At 27.6% G+C, this 21,336-nt stretch overlaps 1 protein-coding gene across 1 annotated transcript in view; it reads right to left on the bottom strand.

Moving 5' to 3' along the window:
• LOC119674797 overlaps window positions 1-9,207 on the bottom strand; it is a 33,089-nt gene extending 23,882 nt beyond the window's left edge. The window contains exon 1 of the mRNA XM_038085951.1: window positions 9,130-9,207. Coding sequence (XP_037941879.1) covers window positions 9,130-9,207 — 78 coding nt within the window. The remainder of the gene's footprint in view (window positions 1-9,129) is intronic.
• Window positions 9,208-21,336: the final 12,129 nt, after the last annotated feature.

Here is a 21,336-nt window from a genome sequence, read left to right on the forward strand (position 1 = left end):
TGTTGTTAGTGCAACTGCAACTGTTGCTGCCTTGCATTGCGTTGCATGTAAATTGTTTGTTTTGAATTGCAAATGTGCTGCGTGTGAAGGTGGTGCAAGATGCCACTTCAAAGCGATTTTCAAGCGCTTTGATCCATTTTTATACCCTGCAGTCTTCAAAAAATGGTACATTATTTACATGTTCATTTTTATCAAAACTCGAAACTCGAAAGGGCTGGAAGCAAAAGCTATTATATATGAAATTTCAATACTACAATTTTAGAATTATTTATTTATGCTAAATAAAAAATTTCACAAAATATCTTGAGTTAATGTTAATTAGATCAAAAGATATACTATTTCACTTTATAAGAGTATAGCACTTTTCCTAATGATAAACGAAAAACGTAGGACAATTAAGACCCAAAATAAAATCATTGAAATGTGTTGTTTTGTTCAGCAAAACCAACTTAACTAATTTAAAACCAAATAAGCTTCATTATGATCTCAAAAAGAAACTGAGGCCTTCATTATAGCACTGCTCTGTAAATGTGGATGCTAGTCGTCCATAATCTACAGAGATTAATTTCCTAATCTGATGTGCAATGCTTTAGAAGCTATACATATCACATTAACAAATCCGGATAAATGTTGAGAGTAACATCCATTGGTGCCATAAGACTATGAAAATATATCATTCAAAGTCTTCCAATGTCATTCTCACTTGTTGCTAGTTGAAAAAACTATAGACTAAAAGTACTACGTAGACGTCTGCGCTGAAAAGCTAAATTTAAGTGGCATAGCTCAATAATGACCTAACTGTGCCCTAAAAATAAATTTTAAAAATTCTTTTATTTATGTTGATAAGGTTAAACTCAAGCTATTATATCTTCACAGATAATTCATATGTGGAATCAGTTCTTCAGCGTTTTTCAATATGATTAATAACATAACACTACTTAAAGAGCTGCAGACTTGAAGTAGAGCATCAATCGCTGCCCTTAAACTACATGAAAGTGAGTCTTGGAAAGCTGAAACTAAGTGACATAGCTTAGTAGTAATGGCTACACCATAACATACGGTCGAAGTAAGCATAATTTACATATATACCAAAAACTGATTCCAAAAATTCTTTCATTTAATGGAACAATCACAGCCAAAAATAGATTACCATGTATTTATAGATGATTTGAAAGTGCAATCTACAAAAATCTTCTTAGTTCACACGAAAATAGGAAGATCGGTTTACTTTATTAGTTCATTTAGTGTCTTCCAAGCTGAAATCTTTGCTTTTAAAAATGCAGTTCAACTGATTTTAAAAAGGTAGTTACGAAACCAACAGATTACAGTGGTCTATGACAGTAGAGCTACTCTTCTCACAATGTAGACAATATACAATATACAATAAAAGGCACTGAAGAAGTAGAAAACATAACTCAGTTTAATGTATAACCAGTACATAGTGTCTACAAAGAAATACAAAGAAATAAAATTGCAAATAAACTAGAAGACTAAGTCCCAAAGTATCTTCAGCAGAAAAACAAAACCTCATATCAGTAAAAAGTGCTTAAAAACGTTATCAAAACATTTCTGATATCTTAAGATTAACAGAATGTTGAAGAAATACTATAGTAGATTTTGAAAAATTCAAACTGGTATGGAGAATACAAAGAAAATTAAATTGCAAATGCACTACAAAACTAAGACCCAAAGTATTCTTATCAGAGAAGAGAGCATTTGCTCGTATCCGCAAAAGGTCCTTAAAAACATATCCAAATCATTTTTTAACATTAACAGAAAATTAAAGAAATACTACAGACTTCAAAGAAAACAAACTATCATGGCTAAGGGTCAGTTTACCAAAAAAAGAACGAAAATTCAGCTGCACAGACCAAGAATCTAGGTCACAAAACAGGTTTTGTTTTTGCCAGGTCACTGCCTAGTAGACATACGAAAAAGAGAATATCCTCTGTTATGTAAACTATAGCAAATAAAGAGAAATACAAACAACTGAATAAATTCTCTCAATATGCTCAGAAATAGTGAGATTTCGAATTTCTCTATGGACTTCGGCTCTATGGACTTATTGAGAAAGTTAGTGATACAGAAGTGAGTCTTCCCGCTAACTTAGATTTTGCTCAGTATCCATTTCTTATTAAGCATTCGTTTATGAAAAAGTTCTAAAAACTCAATGAATTAAAAATAAATAAAAATTTTGTTGTTACAATTCACTACTTTTTGAAACCTTTCCAAAAAAAAATTTCATGATTCACGAACATACCTTTTACTTTAAAATTTAGTACCAGCTGTTTTTAAAGCGGATGTAGTGTATTTTGTTGTTGGTTATATCACTTAAAAATTTGACTTCAACAACTTATATTACAGAAGCCTCTGCAAACTCAACAAATTGAATTACGAGTAGTGCAGATAAACGAACACATGAGCAAAGGAAAAGATACTCAAGATTCTCAAAGTGAAACAAAATCGGTAAAGTGCTTGCATTTTACAAATAAAAGATAACCTGAAAAGTAATCACTTAAACAATTTAAGGATCTTTGAATCCTTTTTCCTTTTGTTGATGATTTTTTCTTTAGTGCTGTTGTAAACATAACATAACTGAGTTGACTAATTATAAATGAAGTACTTTCACCTTTTTTTATTTCATTGAATATTTTTTGATATACATAGCAAATTAAGTTATACTAATTATCGGAAATTTTGTATCCATACTTTAGTATTCAGATATAATATATTTAGCTATTCATAAATAATTTTTTTGAGACTACAACTACCAAAGGTTGAGGCGGTACCCTGCCAAATTTGAACCTCATAGTCAGCGTTCATTAGCCAACTGACGCAAAGCCGTACTTGGTTTGTATGTTCGAACTTGGAGAATTTAACAAAAATTAACAAACCAACAGAAAATTAACAAAAAACGAAAAAAAAACTCTAAGTCCTTGGACTCCTCTTTCAGCTTAGAGGAAACTTCAAAAATTCTTATTTATTGAACAATCGTAACTTAGGAGAAACTTGTATACAAATAATAACTATATATATATTTAAATATTTACATATAAAAATTAATATGAATTTATATTTGATCTATTTCATCTGTTTGTTAACTCTTTCACATAAGACCTCTTACAGGTACATTAAGAAGTAGTTAACATAGTACAAGACAGGTGAACATCGCTTAATTGATGCGTTACTTTATGCTGATCTATATCACGTACTGTTCTTCTTCTCTGTTTGATAAATCGAATAAAGTGTCTAAAGTACTTTTACTTTATAACATCAGTGATCACTTTGGTTATCCAGTGTAACAAGAGTTTCATTTAATTCTAATAATTATTCTGATGAACTTACAGAAGTATAGTTTGCAGCCTTGAATACGTATATCTTTTTAATGGAATATATATTGTATTTGATTGTACAGAATGTAATTATCATTTGTATGTGCATCTACAGAATCAAACAATGTCCGAATTCTGTCTTTAATATACTTTAGAGTCAATAGTGAGACTCTCAAGTCTTTATTTATATCATAACTTCTGTTACACCATGAAGCTTTAAGCAGTACATATCAGTATAATAAGTCTGTTAAGTTTGAAATTATCTAATGGTAGATAGAGCAGCTATGTCAGCTGCCATAAAGTCGTTTAAATCTAATTATTTACTTATAAATCAGACTTTTTTTTCTCACATTCAATTTTCCTTGTATAAATGATTTTATAGTACTCAACGTTATATAACAAGTCAGTTTATAGCCCTTATATTCTCTAGCCAAGTATATCTTCTGTTAAAAGTATGTATTTTATTTTATATAAAAAAAGTTTATACACAAAAAACGTAAACAAAATCTTAGCTGACAATCGAAAGACCTGATCAATAGCAGATCTTTCATTTGGTCTTTGAAAAATCGCAAAGAGCTATCACTCTGGCAAGGGACCGAAGCCAAAATACGGAATATCTTTAAAACGATCTTTCGTAAGAGTTTTGAGTGTGGTGAACTGAAAGATCGTTGCCCTGTTAATATACATATATTTAGTGGAGTATACACAGAGACGGTTTTCGAACTTAAACTGCTTCTTAAATATTTGTGATAATCTTACACAAGACAAAATAGACTTTCTCTAAATGATTGTTTCCATATGAACTATAAATTAATTTTTAAAAATCCTCCCCAGAGTATTGTTTTTGTATACGTCCTTAATTGATTTAAGAATTTATTCTAAATTTTACTAATAATTAATATCTAGGTAAGTAAACAAGAAATTTTTGCAATATACATTTAAAGCAATAAATAATATGTTTGCCATTATAGCACAATTAATCTGTTCAATGAAGCCAATTAAATTAAATTGAGGAATTATTTATACATCAACTAATGAAAGTTATGCATTTTATAACGCAAATTTAATAATGGTATTAATAATATATTATAATTAGTAACTATTGTACACAAAATTTTAGTCAAAATTGAGGTGTTCGATTATAAAGTTGCTTTTTGTAGTGCAGATGTGAAAATGCTATTAGCAAACATTTTATTGATATTTACTATAACTATTTTATTTTTTTCAACTCAAGTAAAATAAACTCGTTAATCTTAAATAAAATAATAAAATTAAAATACAAATATTTCAGATATCTTGTTCTGTGGAATTTACAAATATAAAATGTACGTCTCTTGATAAGAAATTTACCGATTTCGATTATTGCTATTTAAGATCGATAAATCGTACCTACAAGTATTTGTCTATAAAGGCAAAACTCTTTCAAAAACCGGTGACAAATGCATCAGTAATTCAATATTGATTTTATTTATTTTTTAATATATATTAAAACTTATTTCACTTTATTTTGTAAAATATAGGTACGTTGGACCGTTTTAAGAAAAACTAATGGATATAAGCCGTTTCTGATCGACTTAACATTTGATGTTTGTGATTTTTTTAAATCGCACAAGGATTCGTTATCAAGATTGACCTATAGCTTTTTTAGAGATTACTCAAATCTAAATCATACTTGTCCATATAATGTATGTATATTATTTTTTATGATTATTAGGCATTAATAATAATTACGAATTAAATTTTTCTTAGCATGATGTAATTATAGAAAAACTTGATACTAATTTTATGAATAGTAAACTATCGGCACTACCAATAACTTTACCAACAGGAGAGTATGCTTTCTTTTCAACATGGATGGCTTTCAATATTCCTCGTGTAGATGTTAAAGTTTACTACAAAATATTTAAATAAATTAAATAATTTATTTTTCATTCCAGCTAATTAAATTTATAAATGTTTTGGTCTCTATTATTTTATTCTTAAATGTTATGTTACTAATACAAGATTTCTTTGAAATAATAATTTATTTTTTTATTTTTGCTGAAATTATTTATTTAAATGAATACTATTACAAAATAATTGTTTAGAGAGGATTCGATCAGTAGTGAACTGCAATAACAAAAATTTTTATTTATTTTTAAATTAATTAAAATTTTTGTTGTTGTAGTTCACTACTTTTCGAAAAAACCAGTTTAAAAAAATAAAAATAAAAAATTTTGTTGTTGCAATTTAGTACTGTTCAAAACCTTTCTATATAATAAATAAATATAATAGTTGCTATTAAGTTAAAAAGTTACTGCCGTCATAACTGAAGTTAAAATCAAATTCAAATAAAATAATTTTTTTAAAAATTATCTAAATTAAATATATTATATTTAAGATATATATATAAATGTATTCTATGCAAAATTGGTATTTTTATAAACAAATAATTAAATTTTGGGATTTGTTGCTACTTATATTTATAGATACGGTTGTGTCTAAACTTTATAGAATGGGTTTATTACATATATGATGAGACGTTGGGACAGTGCACTGTCCAACAAGTGGCCCCACTGATGTGAAGGATTAGTCGAAGTAAACCACGAAACGACTTGTGTCCTTCTTCGTCCTTCGATTCTCGAAATGAAAGCTGCTTCCTCCTACTTGTCAGTACTGGACATTGGCACAAAATATGCACCGCTGTTTTTTTTTCTTCTAGACATAGTCTGCAAGTGTCTTCCTCAGCAAGAGTTATCTTTTTGAGGTGATACTTGAAGTTACCATGTCCAGTAATAGTGAGGTCAGCCAGCTTAGAGAGCTCCGCGAATAGCTAAGCACTTTTATCGCTTCCTTGGCCCACGATAGAATGGGTTTAATAATCTAATTTTTAAAATCTGGCAACAGAAAAGCATGAAAATTGTGTCTTGAGTAAATTTGATGGAAACCATGAAAAAAATTTGCTTTACATATACTGGAACTTCATAAATAGAATTAGAATAAATGAAGGTGAAGATACTTAAAGTTCACACTTTCTTAAGGAAATCCAAATATAAAGAAATAAATTAACCAAATAACGACATACTTTCAGTTGATTTCAAGCTATTAGTCTGGTTTCATGGAAAAAACTCTAAGCTTTTATACATAAGAAAGGTTGTAAATTATATTAATAAAACAATAATAATATAGGTATAATAATCATAGTAATAATAATATACTATAATATAGGTATATTCACTCCGTTCTTAATGAATTCTCATATACCAGATTTCTAAATAAATTTGCAAATGTTAATAATTATTTATAACTTTTTGATGAATTATTCCAGCAAAAGAAATTTTGTAATCAAATTCGAATACATTTAAAATTACAAAAAAAAAATTAATCTAAAATAAAAATCGATTACACTAAAGCAATTTTTGTTCGATTCAAAATAATAGCAAACATTTAAATTTGATGGACGTTTAATTAAATATGTTAATGACGATGACTTAATATTTATATGCGTTTGAGTTTTTAATCAAATATAAAAAGTGTATAAAATTAAAATCTCATTACCAAAATTCACAAATAACAACTCGCATTTATTATTACAAATGAAAATAATTCAGTTTAAAAGCTCCCATGATTCCAATATCGTCAAGCCTCATTACAAATATTATTAAATTTCCATTAATATATAAATTTTGCGAACAAACTTAATTTGTAGTAAACAAAAAGCATGTAGTATAATTAAATATACTGTTGAACAACAATTAACTATAATTGCTGGATCGAAACTTATCAAGAATAGTCATAGATTCTTATGACTTTATGGACTTATCAAAAGCAAAACTAAAAATCATCACAGGATTCTTAACAGCACACTGTAAACTAAAATACCACCTCACAAGGTTAGGTATATATACGGATGCAAATTTATATTCGGCAAAGAGATTTAAGAATCAGCCATACACATGCTGTTACAATGCCTTGCGCTGATGAACATACGGAATAGACTCCTGGGAATGTATATATAAGGCAATACAACTCTGTAAAATAGGTTCTACGCTACTTTCTATCGACGCAACAGGGTTTAGAGACTTACTCTAAGCCCAGAAAGAAGCACAAGAGACCCGACAATCGCAAAGCCACATCTTATATTAATAATAACAATAATAATGTTTCTGATATCCTTAGAACTCTGGTAAATAATTGTTTAAATTTAAAGCAATCAGCTGATTCTTAGTGGTGACAAATTATCGATAGTCTCAATTTAGATCCATCAATTCTAACTGAACCACCAAAGATGGATAAAACCTAGCGTAGTTATAATGTAACAATAAAAATTTTCTCTTAATAAATTCCGACCTAAAAAACTCTTACTTCAATCATAGTAGTAGGAATATATAATATATAAAACTGTTACAATTTCACTAAACATATGCCATAGTCTTTATTTTCGTCAATCACAACTTTATTCACCTTATAACTTACAAGACCGTTTTTTCATAATAATATAGTAAGTGATTTACTTTTCATTATCCATAGCTGTCATATGCTTTAAATTTATTACATATCCACAGCGATTTGAAAATATAAATTCGATCCTCTCAAATTTTTGGGCTCAGTTTAAAAAGCATCTAAAGAACTGATGTCTTTTTTTTAATAAGTTTGTGCTATCAGTTTAAAATACTATATTCGATTATTTTTAGTCCTTTGACAACATACTGAATGCTCAAGAATTAATTTGCTTAAACCCCATTTCAGATAATCAGGATATTTTCTGATAACAATCCCATTAGAGAGATGATTATCATTGTAGGTGAAGTTTTCATTATAAAAACTGTTGAACGATTTCCCGACAGGACACTACCAGATTGTATCTTTCCCATAACTAGTAGAAGTATCCTTAGTAAATTCTCAACATAAAAAAATTATACAATTGTATAAATATTTTTTGTTGTTTGTTTTTTAAATAAAGAGTATAAAGAGTAGAAATAAGTAACAGATTTAACTTAAATTACAATTTTATTTTTTTTGAGTTTTTAATTGTATGGCTTTTCCGAGGAAAAATTTAAAATGTGGTTGTTACATTTTTACAACTTTACAGAATACGCAATTAACGAATAATCGTACTCCGTGTGAATACTCCTTGTATAAATCTATTTACATACTTAAAACACATTCTGCTTTGTGTGATAGTTGTATGAATGTAAGCTGTAATACATTTTAATTTATTATAATTTTTATATTATTTTTTTATATACATTATATTATATTTCTTTTTCTTTATAATAGATGTAACAGGATATATACAGGATAAATTTTAGTAAATCGTATATATATTTCCAAATAATTGACAGCTTACTTCGTTTCTTTTTTTTATTCTAACAAACAAAAAAAAGAAATCCCCAACTTTAATAGCTTATTTATTATAGGCAACTCTTACGGTCAACCAAAAAGAAAAATGCCTAATACTTTTTACCCAACCAATAAAAAGATTAATAATATAAATTTAAATAAATATTCATATATAAGAATATTATACTAAATTTTTATTAGGTATTTATAGAAATAAGAATATATGCCACATTATAGTTATTTGAAAATATATTTTATATAATATATAAATTAATTTTGATATATAAGAATATGATAGTATATTATTAAAATATCCCAGTCATTTCAAAATATATTTAGTATAATATATAAATAAATATTGATATATAAGCATATAATACCTTATTGAGGTATACAAACAATTTAAAATATTTGCCGCTTTGTGGTTATTTAAAAATATATTTCAAAAAAATAAATGTCAAAAAAATTCACTTACCTGTTTCCACATACTTGGTTCTTGTCTCCACTGAGTGTTATCATGGTTTTTTTGTATTAAATTCCGGAACACAACCATTTTTAGCACAAAATAATATTATTATTAACGATATATTAAATGATATTATGAAAGATATTAAGCACATATATTAAAAAATATTTTGTTTATATTCACTTATTAATTTTTATGTTACATTGTTAATCATTTTAATAAATAACTAATAAAAATTATTTCTTAACATATCCAAACACATATATTTGGTTAACTTTTTTCTAATTTGCATTTTTCCACTTCATTCGCATACCGTTCATACCGTTTTATATTTTCTTATTATTATTCTGTACATTTTAAATAAATACTATGTATTAAATATAAAAGTAATTATAAAACATTATAAAACAAATTTCGTTATATCAAATTAATTTAAAATATTCTTTTATCAACAAAAAATTAACTCAAAATAAATTCACTTAACCGTTTTACTCACGCCAACTTTTGCGATGCTCACACAATTTAAGTCAAAGCGAAACTGATCAATAAAAGAATTAATGCAGTTAGCAAAAACAATTAAAAAATAACAATGGAATGATATGAAAATGAAACGGGCTTGTAATAGTAACGCATGTAAATCTTAATAAATTCAGTTTTAATTGCAATAAACAGTTAAATACTCAATTATTTTTTTATAATTCATTTTTTTATTGTTCCTATTTTTGCATAGAAAGTTTAAAAACAATAACATTTCATACACATTTTTTTTTAAGCAAAAAAAATATATTTTTATAAGCCTTAATAATTATTAATATTAATTATTTATTAATTATTAATAATACATATTTATTACTTTTTAATTTTTGTTATTATTTTTTAATTATATTTTAATTTTACACAATTTATTGAACTCTATAAAATTGATCAATTATCGTGTAATTTTTAGAATTACATGATAAGTGGTTAATACCACGGATACCACTTATTCCAAAAGACAGAAACGACGATGTTACCACAGATACCAGTTATTCCAAAAGACTTGAAGTTTTTAAGTTGCAACTAAGTTGCTCAAACACAACTTATACTCCAATGTGACAACTTATACTCCAATAGCTTTAATAACTATAACGAAGTTAATTATCATTAACTTAGTATTAGTAGTTAAGATAGTTACATGATTTTTATTAGAAAGAGCGAAAGACGCATAACATAGTGTTCAAGAGAAAGAAGGACATCCGTTTTGTTTGCTTTTCTCTGAAGACTACTGCATTGGGACTAATTAGGTTATTTTTTGTTAAGTACCAAAAAATTCTTTTAATAAAAATTTTTTCTAAAATTATAGAAATTGAACAATAGCCGCTAATTTGAGTACTAGACATATTTTGATTTGGCTATTCAAAAAACTTTGACACTATCCCAATTTTGAGGATAGCTACCTTTCTCAAAAATATTATTATATGAGTCGTTTAATATTTTTCTTAGGATGGGGGGAGAATTTATTAACATGTGATACTACATTTGTTCGCCTGGGTTTTTCGCTTTTACATTACACAGAGCATTATTAAATTCAACTATTGTAGTATTAATTTAAATCTTTTTTAGCTTTGGCTAAATGATGGAATGATCATTTCCTCAAGCATCGTCACTTCTCCCCACTCTTTACAACATTTATACATCTGGTATTCCAACGTTAGGTCCATCGACTCTGACGTTTTATGCTGACAATACGTGTATGCTATACTCAGATAAATGTGCTCTCAACATAACCAATAGACTTCAAGAGCATATAAAACTCATTTTGGAGTATTTCCAGAAGTGGATAATAAAATACATTAATGAAAAAAGTAAGGCTCTGTTTATAACGCGTAAGTGGCGACAGAATCCTTCGAGAGTGAGAGTTGGTGATATGGTAATAAACTGAGACAGCGTTAAATATCTTGGCATCACGTTGGACAAACGATTCACATGGCTTAAACATGTTCAACTGAAAAGAATTAGGTGTGCCAAAATTCTTCATCACCTCCAACTGCTATTCAGAAATGAAAATCTCAATGCAAAGAAATTGCACAAAGCCAGGCTCTAAGAAGATTTTTCAAGGTACCATGGAACATCAGGACGAATGATATCACCAGGGACCTCAAGATTGATCCGATCAAAAAATATATAAAGGATAGAGCCCTGAAATTATTTGCGAAAACTGACAGACACCAACGCCGCGTTATCGAATCTCAAAATGGGTACAGGCTCCTCGGGGAGGTATGCAGATTTGAGGTCAATTATTGCTTAGTCTGATAAAGTGATAAACAATAATCCAGTCAAGGCGTAAGGAGGAGTTTTGAAGATACCTCTAGTTAATAAAGAGTAAAAGTGTTCAAGTGTACTGGCTCAAATAGCTTCAACATAGTATAATCAATTTAGAAAACCAAATTTTCATGGTTTTGAACAATAAATTTTATTGCTCTTATTAGGAGCAAATGTTGGTGATTATCAAACACACAAGTATATTTAATATACTTTTTTATTATATATAAAAATACTCAATACATTATTCCTAATGCCTTATAGTTTTCAAATGTATACTTCTGCTCTCGAGATAAAATAGTTTTGATGATTAATTTCATGATTTCTTTTCTATTTTCGACTATTCACGATTATTTTTTTAATAATATATAGTTGGCCCCATAGTAATCTCACCCATGTCACTAGTAGTGCTGAAACACGTACTCTTTAAAATAGTTAGGGTGAACATATTAGATCAAGTAAATCACGGAGTAAGGTCTTCTCCGCCTAAAAATAATAATAATTCCAATATTTTTACTTAAAATTTATTTCTTTTCTTTTAATTTTGTCGCAGAACCTTGTTTAAAATCACAAAATTTTTAATATTCTTATTTACATAGCACATCTACTTCGTTTTTGTATTTAATCACGTAATACAAATATTTTCATGAAAATTTCTCTAACAAACAGGATATTACCACAGGACATTTATTTGCGAAATTCCATTCCATCCAATGCCCCAACATAAATGCAATAAGTTTGCTTATAAAAAAAATTAATATTTGCACTTAAAATGCAATTTTCCAAGTATTTCCTCGTTTACAACAAAATCAAGCGGCGTAATAATGGCTTCCATGTCCTTTCAAAAATCACCATTCATTTAACATTTCTTCCCAACAACTATTTCAACCAATTTTGACTATACTAGTTTAGTTTTATTTTATTTTTCTTATTTTATTTTATTTTTTTTTTTTTGTTGATGTGACAATTGTTGGTGTTTCAGAGCCTGCAATGTTGAAATAAATTTGCCATTTTTCAAATTCACTTTGGGTGCAATTCCTGCAATGCCAAGCCGCCAAGCCGCCATGCCGCCATTCCTGTGCGTTTTCCTTTTACTTCTGGTGAATGTAATGTGGCACAATTCAAAGTTGCCAGTTGTTAGGAAAAATTGCATTTTTGACTGGAATTTTTCAATTTCATTTTATGACTCAACACAAAAGTGTGACAAACAAAAATATGCCCACTTGGAATGCAAATGGTCCAGTGTTGTATGCCCAACACAACTCTCCATCAGTTTCAGTGCAAATAAAACCAAGTTCAGGTCGGAGACTTCAACTTGCGCCATTTACAAAATGTACCATAAATACAAACACCGAAAAATTGAAAAATAAATAATAATTGAAAAATATTAAAATATTTTCATTTCCGCTTCGTTGGTTAGTTTTGTGTGTGTTGCGTTCTACCTCCACTTCCGCTGCACTTGTTAGCCATGTTTGTTTGCCTATGTAAGTGCCTATGTAAGTGAAACATTAATTTTCGCTATTGTATTTGAGTGCACATTTCGCAAACTCTGCCTTCCTCCTTCCTCTCTGGCACACAAATCACAATTTTCATTAATTTTTTTTTTTTTTTGGAGGAAATCATTTTTATAACAATCATTTTTTTTTTTGTAATATTCATACTTAAATATAAACAATATTTTTATGGCAATACTGCAGATCATACTTTTAGTACAAGAAAAACAGGACCACTATCACACTGAAGACTTTAATATGACTTAAGATAAGGACTCCTTTATAATTTCCTAAATAACGTGGTATATTAATCGATTTTGGTAATGGTTCACCACAAAGCAGAGAGTCAAACTTTTAGTACAAAAAAAAACTAATCTAATTTAGTACAAAAAATTTGATGAGAATGTCAGGACCAATATCACAATGAAGACTTTAACATAACTTAGGATAAAGGCACGCCTATATGCAGTGATTTTTTAATGGATTTTGATAAAATATTATCACTACGCAGGATATCATATATTTAGTACAAGAAAATCATTACCAATATCACACTGAAAACATTAGTGTGGGGTAAGATAAGGACTCCTTTATAATTTTCCAGACACCGCAACTTATTGATCGATATTGGTAATGGGTTATCACAAAACAGAGGGTCATACTTTTAGTACAAAAAAAAAATATAATCTAATTTAGTACAAAAAATTTGAAGAGAAAGTCAGGACCATTGTCACAATGAAGACTTTAACATGCCTTAAGATAAAAGCACGCTTACAGTTACCTATATGCCACGATTTATTGATGGTCTTTGATAAAATATGATCACTACGCAGGAGATCATATATTTAGTACACTAAAATTATCACCAAAATCCCAATGAAAACCTTAGTATGGCACAACTATTATGGTATCACAATTATGTTATTACTAAGCAGTAGATAATGCTTTTACTACAAAAAAAATCTGTTCTTATTTAGTATAAAAAATTAGAAGAGAAAATTGGGACCAACATCACAACGAAGACATTAGTATCGCTTAAGATAACACCACGTTTATAACTTCATATACACCGGGACGTTTATAATTTCCTAGGCAACGTGATTTATTAAGTGATTTAGGTAATATGTTATCAGTAATCAGGATAGCATGCTTTTAGGACGAAAAAAAACTGTTCTAATATAGTGCAAGTAATTTGATCATAAAATCACATCTTATGTGACTTCACTGTGATGACTTAAATCTGGTTTAAGATAAGGGCACGTTTCTCATTTCTAAGGCGCAGCGAAATGTCTACGAATTTTGGTAAGATAAACTATTGTAGGAAACTTTTTTTACTTCGCTATGAGCCAGTATACGCAGTATATTCTAATCGGATTGATTAGTTTCAAAAAAATATGTACAAAGCATTATTGATATTTATTTTCATTTTTATCAAAATTAATATTCTTTCCAATCAACACACCGCCGCAAAAACTCAATAAAATGTTCAGAAGATTGCTTACTGATCAACTACAATAACCTTTAGTCGATTAACGCTTTTTGGATGATATCAAAACAATTTTCTTTCATCATCTATTTAAGTTTCAGCGGTAGAATGTAGTAGCACAAAATCAATTGAGCAGTTAATAAGAAAAATATAATTTTTAGTCAATTTTAGTATTGTAGAGTAATAAAATCCACTACCTCGATTCAAATATTCCGAGTTAACTTATTCAACGAATAATTCAAACATTTATGCATACTTATAGAAAACAATAGTCTTCAGTCCATCAAAACCTATCAGATGACCGGAATGATGTCGAAATACCTTTTTGTCATTATAAATTTTTGTTTGGAAATTTTAGAAGCCGCACAGAGACAAATAAGGTGGGTAGCCGGCGAGAGAATGCAATTTTTAGTCAAGAACTCACAGACTATTTGAACTTTGTACGATAATAAAATATACTGCAATAAAAACCGATTGCCTGTTCTCGATCCCAATCGAACTCATTGAATTGGGATCAGCAATCATTGTGGAAGTTCCAAACAAGGTTCTGCGTTCACCGTCAGATATTCTGGAATGAATTCTCTTTCTGTGAACAATTCTCTTTCAATCAATGTAAACGATCAGCTCTATCTTGATTTTAATCTTCTGAAAACGCAATTTTCTCTTTTTTGGTAACTTACATTCCAAACTCCGATATTTTGTTTTTGGCTACTTTTAAAAAGATCACGTTTCATCATCATCATGTCTGATTTAAGAAACTCTTTTAAAATATTTTTAACATGTCTTTAAGGTGCAATGTTTTCTTGGAAGCGCCAGTTCACTTAGTTTTTTAGTCAAAATTTAATAAGCTGTAATTTTCGGTAAATCAGTTTCCTCTTCAATAAGTTGTGAAGACATATACTGACAGTTCTAGACGTTCTCGAACTTTTGCTTATTATGGAGAGCTTCTGGCAGAAATACTCCATACCCACTTACTATAGCAGTAGGTCAAACTTCCTGAGACCTATATACGAGCAGAAAGTCCAATATATGAATGCATGTATGATATATATCCTATTTTATATGCTAATGCTGATGCTGTAGATAATTATAAAGACATAATAGTCTGAAAAGGCCCAACACAATATTACTATATTTATAAAAACGCGGCCCGACTCTAAAACATCTTTTGAAAGTAAACGAATGATTACCATACACTCAGTTAAATCATCTATAAAGCAATACTATTGCTTTTATAGTCTAAAATCAATAAATGCTAATACATTATTGCAATTAAATTGTTTATATAAAAAGTACAATACTATAAGTTCTTCACCAATTATTATAAAAAAGTTTCTAAAGTAAATTGTTTCTTTAATTTATTTATTATTAATTAAATTTTATTTAATAAATTATTTAATTTAGTTTATTATTAACTAAGTAACATATATTGAAAGCATATGTTGTTTTATATGTATATTGCTTTTATATTATTATAAATCAATAAATACATTATTGCAATTAAATTATTTATATAAAAAGTACAATAATATAAGTTCTTCACCAATTATTATAAAAAAGTTAATTCACTTAATTAATAATTATTATTATTTCACTCAATAATAATAATTATTAATTAAGTAACGCATAATGAAAGTATATGTCGTTTCACCTTTTTTTAGATGGAATAAAAAAAGGAATAGGTTTGAATTGAGATATAGAAGAATTAAATTTACGTTCATAAAAAATTTCACGAATAGAATTCCAACGATGTAATTCTAAATGATATAGAAAATCAAAATCACTTCCTTCAGCACTTTCTTCGTCATTTTCGGACACTTTTAAAGGTCCTTTCAGCTTCATTATTATCTTCACTTTTTCGGTCTCAGTTCGATCTTTTGCAACTTCTTTATGCTTATGTGAATCAAAAATAGCAAATATTATTTTAACTATAAATGGAATATCGTAGCAGGTATTGAACTCCTTCTCAAATGAAATGCCTAAATCATCAGTTAAGAAATCATCTGAGGTGTACTCAACTTTTAATAATTCATTAATTATTTTAAATACTGTATGATGGTAAAATATGAACTGGTTACGCATCTCAGTTGTCATAGATTGCAATGTTCCACTGTCCCTTTTGACAATGGTACTCCAGATTTTATGTTGAAGTACAACGAAAATAGGAGTAAAAAATCGACATGTCGAAAATTCAAATTTCGGCCAGACGATTTTCAGCATAAGGACCGAAACTAGTCTTCTATCTTCTTCAGTAATAAATTCCAAGGCTTTAGTAATAATAGATATTATTTTCGAACGGGAGTCATTTCGACGTTTCATAATTGCACATCTGTTCCAGACGTAATCATCTACGGCATGTAGCATGCTGTTGTTAACATTACGAAGAGCATTTAAATCCTTCGACGCCATCTTATCGAAAATAACATATTGACATTCGATCGGTAATTCCTCCATTGCAAAGTTTAACCTAAAAATATATTGTATGTTAATAAAATAGTTAAAAAATTATTTCTTAATCTTATAACTTGAAATTTAATAATAATATATATAAAAATATAATTAATTAATTTAATTATTTTACAGCTTTATTAATGAGAACTTTGACAGCAAATTAATAAAAGTCAAGGTTCGAATATACATGTCAAGTACGGTTTGACCCAAACCTAATGAGCACTGATTCTGAGCTTCAAATTTGGCAGGGAACCAGTTCATGCCTTGGTACTTCCAGTTTCAAAACAATATTTACGAATTAATAAAATAATAAAATTTTATTGTTTCAATTTAATTAGAATTTATTAGAAGAAATATATTTTTAATATATAAAAGAAAAAGAATCTTTTCCATACCTTTCGTAAAAATGTTAATAGGAAATATTCACTTTTTTAATAAAAAATTAATAACGCTATTATTTTATTATTTTTATTTTATTATATTAAACGTTGTTTGAAGTATCTTTGTTTGTAACTTTTTCTAAATGAAGTTTTAACAAAACGTAATGTCTTTTATATAAAAAATTATAAGTGATAACTTACCTTAAATTTTCAGGTAAGCTGATTTTTTTGTGGTATAAAAATAAAATCTACAAAATTCTTGGAAGTTCACATACTATATTATATATAGTATATTATATGCTTTAAGCGTTTTATTTATTAAGAGCAAAAATTACTTTAATTTAGAAACTAAAATATTCTGAATATTTTTGCTATCTAACAATTAAATTTGTGGGAGGATACATAATTTCGCGATCTTGAATCCCTTTTCTTGAAAACAATACTACCTGATTGTATAAAATTCTATACTACACTAAAACTCATGAGGAATATATTTTGTTAAGTAATAAAATATAGCCATGACCTTTTAAACAAAATTAACACAGAGTGATCGTAATATACACACCTATATCCCTTTTCAGAGCACACCTTCGTCCCTTTTTAGAGTGCATTAATAAAACCTTTAACATAAATATTATATAGCATGTAAGTATATAGATCTAAACGTAATTCAAAAAGTCAATTACAGCTGGACATTTTTAGGGACCTATGTAATTTGGTGTTTTCAGACAGAATTTTTAACCTTAACCTTAATACAGCATAAAAATAAATACTAATTAGAGACAAAAAGGAGATCAAAAAGTAATACAATTTTAATTGAACGTATTTGGGAATCATGTTACCATGTTATTTAAAATCTTCAAATAAACTCTGATCGAAATATCGTGTGGCATATAGGTATGTAAGCGAATAACAGAATGTAATAGAAAAAGAATTAAAATTGAATCGAAGATTAGATAAAGCTAGATTATAGCTAGAAAGTTCTGGAGAACTTTGTTCCACTAGTCATAAATTCTACAATAATTAGTTTTGAATATTAACTTGAGTTCAAGGTAATAATCTATACCGCTTTATAGATCCATAAACAGTATTACACATATGAAATGTAATGATGGTAACAGTATAGAATGCTTGCATTTGTTAAAAATTATTCGCATTTTGGAGAGTAGAAATTTTAACTGAAGATTTTTGTAGGGTATTAGGGTACTATGTCAACTTCACCTAATGGTAATGACCGGAAAAAAATTTAAAGAAAATCCAGGAAGTCTATTATAACTAAAAATTTTTGGTTATTTATATTTATTAAGGTAATATTTTTACATACACACATTAAGTTTTTGATATGATCAAAAAATTCTAAATATAGTTTTAAAATTCCTGAAACATTATGGTATGTACCATATGTATTAATAGTATAATAATAATATTTTACAGAACGACTTTTTTTGTAAATATTCTATTGTTTAAAAAATAAAGCTCTTTCTATCAACAAATAGAATTCATGATCTTCAAATCCCTTAACAAGCCTCTCCTGCTGTTTAGTGCAGACGCTTGAACAACAACAAACTGTGATAAGAAGTCTCATTAGTAAAATTCAAGAAAAAATTTTCTCGAAAGATCTATGGTTCATACACATTGGTAACAAGTATTAGATGAAACAATGAGCGATAGATTGCGGGGCCTATGATTTTGTATATATTAGTAACCAATTTCGAGTTAGAATAAAAATGTGCTACTATAATTCCCATAAGGGAAATTATTAAAATATGAAATATATGTCATATGTTTTTTATATAAAATGTAAACAAACAACAGCTGAGCTGTAAACAAACATACTGAGAAAATAAATTTATCTTCTGACAGCCAAATTTCCTTAATTTCGTAAAAATGAAGTTAAGTTAATTTCAAAAGTGTTCATACTGCCCTAAATTATGGAAATCATATGTTTTTTGTTTGCAAATCGAATGTTAAAACCCACATGCTCAAAGCAGCATTTGTATCTGGGAAATTTTAAAAGTTGATTATTATAACTATAAAGGATGGTATTCAGTGTTTTTATTAGCTTTAATGGATTTCAGGTATGTGAATTATTATTTTTCAGTATATATTATATTAAAAACAATTTCAGTATTTTCTTTATATTCAAATCTTAAGATCTGCTTTTCTTTTAAAATATTATCCCAGTTTAATTAAACTCAACTAACACTAACATTAATTTAAAAAAATATGTCACTTTTTCATTACCTCAACTTTATCTTTTGCTTAAAATTTATCTCACGCATAGTTGCATTTGAAATGTCCCTCAGTTTTCGTTCTAACAAAATAATGGCCATTTTCCTTAATTTCGTTCTAAACTTAAAACTGAAATTTGTATGATAAAAACATGTTGATTTCACTGAAATGATGATGAAATCAAGCTTTTTACGAAATTAAGGTGTGTCTAAACATAGTATAAGTATTTAATAAAATCTGTGTTTTTATTAATTAAATATGTTATTGATACATAAAATGTGTCTAAATGATTTAATGTCAATTTTAATTTAATTTAATTTAATTTTATTTAATTTTATTTTATTTAATTTATTTAATTTTATTTAATTTGTTTGTGTGATGTATTATTAAGTGAAGTTTATAAAAATTCTATCAGCTGCATAAATGAGCTCAATACGATGTGAACGTTCACTCAATTATATAAATGAGCAAGTGCCTAAATGAGACAGTGTGAATATACTATTAGTTTATTTCCTATAGTGGTAGTGGTAATATGTCTTAACTGTTTGATAATTGTATTGATGGCTTTATATAGTCAATAATGTCGCCTAATAATACTAAACACAAAACCTTAAGTTTAATTAATTCACTTAATTAAGCCTTAATAAGTATTTACAAACAAATAAATATATAAGAATGTAAATCAAAATTTCTATAAAAAGTAAATATAAGTAATACTACTTTAGCAACTTACGAATTCCAATAACTACAAAATACTTCTAGTAAGTATTCCAAAAAAAAACATATTTGAATTAAATTTGTTAACAAACAATATTTCCTTGAAATATTATAGCTACTACCTTTTAGAATTGCATTGCTACATTTTGGTACTAAATGCATAAGTATCTGAACTTCAAAAATACATTTTACATTAACCTAATTTCATTGAAAGAGATTTACATGAGGTAAGATACATATGCATTCCAATGCTTTTATTGGCTTAAATATTTCGTTAGTGCTCTTTGGAAATTGCAAAACGAAATTTCCACTGCTGATTTAATATATTTATGATGTTTTTAAATTGTTTATTTTTTTCTATTTTATTAAATTATTATTATTTGGTTAAAGAAATATTTTAATATTTTTTATGTACATAAATTTTTTTTTTTTTTTGGTGTATTAAACATGCATTTTATTTGCTATGTGTGTAGAACTGAACTTTTGATAGATGCTAAAATGCAGGCAGCCAGTAGCCTTCATATTTTCAAATTTTTATTTAAAAAACTTTTTAAATAAAAATGAAAACTGCATTTCAAGGATTTAACAAACGAAATAATTTATTGTTTTCCATAAGATACTACATGAATCGTACATATATATATAGTATGATTGCAGTTGGTTTTAGTTTTGCGTTTGATGTAAGTTTGGCTGTATCATTTATATTTTACAATTTTGAGTCAGAGAAGAACGCATATTTAAATCTGTTTTCCATTATTTACATTTTCATATTTTATTATTATCTGTAAAATTATTTTTTTCCCGAATAATTAGGCTAAAATATGTAACATGGGTATATTTTCACAGAACTGGTTTAAGGACGAAATTGTTACATTGGCATTAGAATTCATTTATAGCTACATGCGAGTATAAAAAAATATTCTTGTCTGACTGTTTGCGCTAACTGAGGAGTTATGGCAATAATGTGTAAATCAGCGCCAGTATTAATTAAAAATTTTAAAAATTTTTATAGTCAATATTCGAAATAATGAGTTTGCGGTTACGGGAACATAACGCTAGAAAACCAAGTCATTTAGTTGCAATGTATGATCCTTTCCACTTATACATCGTTTCAACAAATCCACTTATTTATACCATATCTACAGGAAGAAGCTAT

Source organism: Teleopsis dalmanni, chromosome 2 (genome assembly GCF_002237135.1).
Source record: "Teleopsis dalmanni isolate 2A chromosome 2, ASM223713v2, whole genome shotgun sequence".
NCBI lineage: Eukaryota > Metazoa > Arthropoda > Insecta > Diptera > Diopsidae > Teleopsis > Teleopsis dalmanni.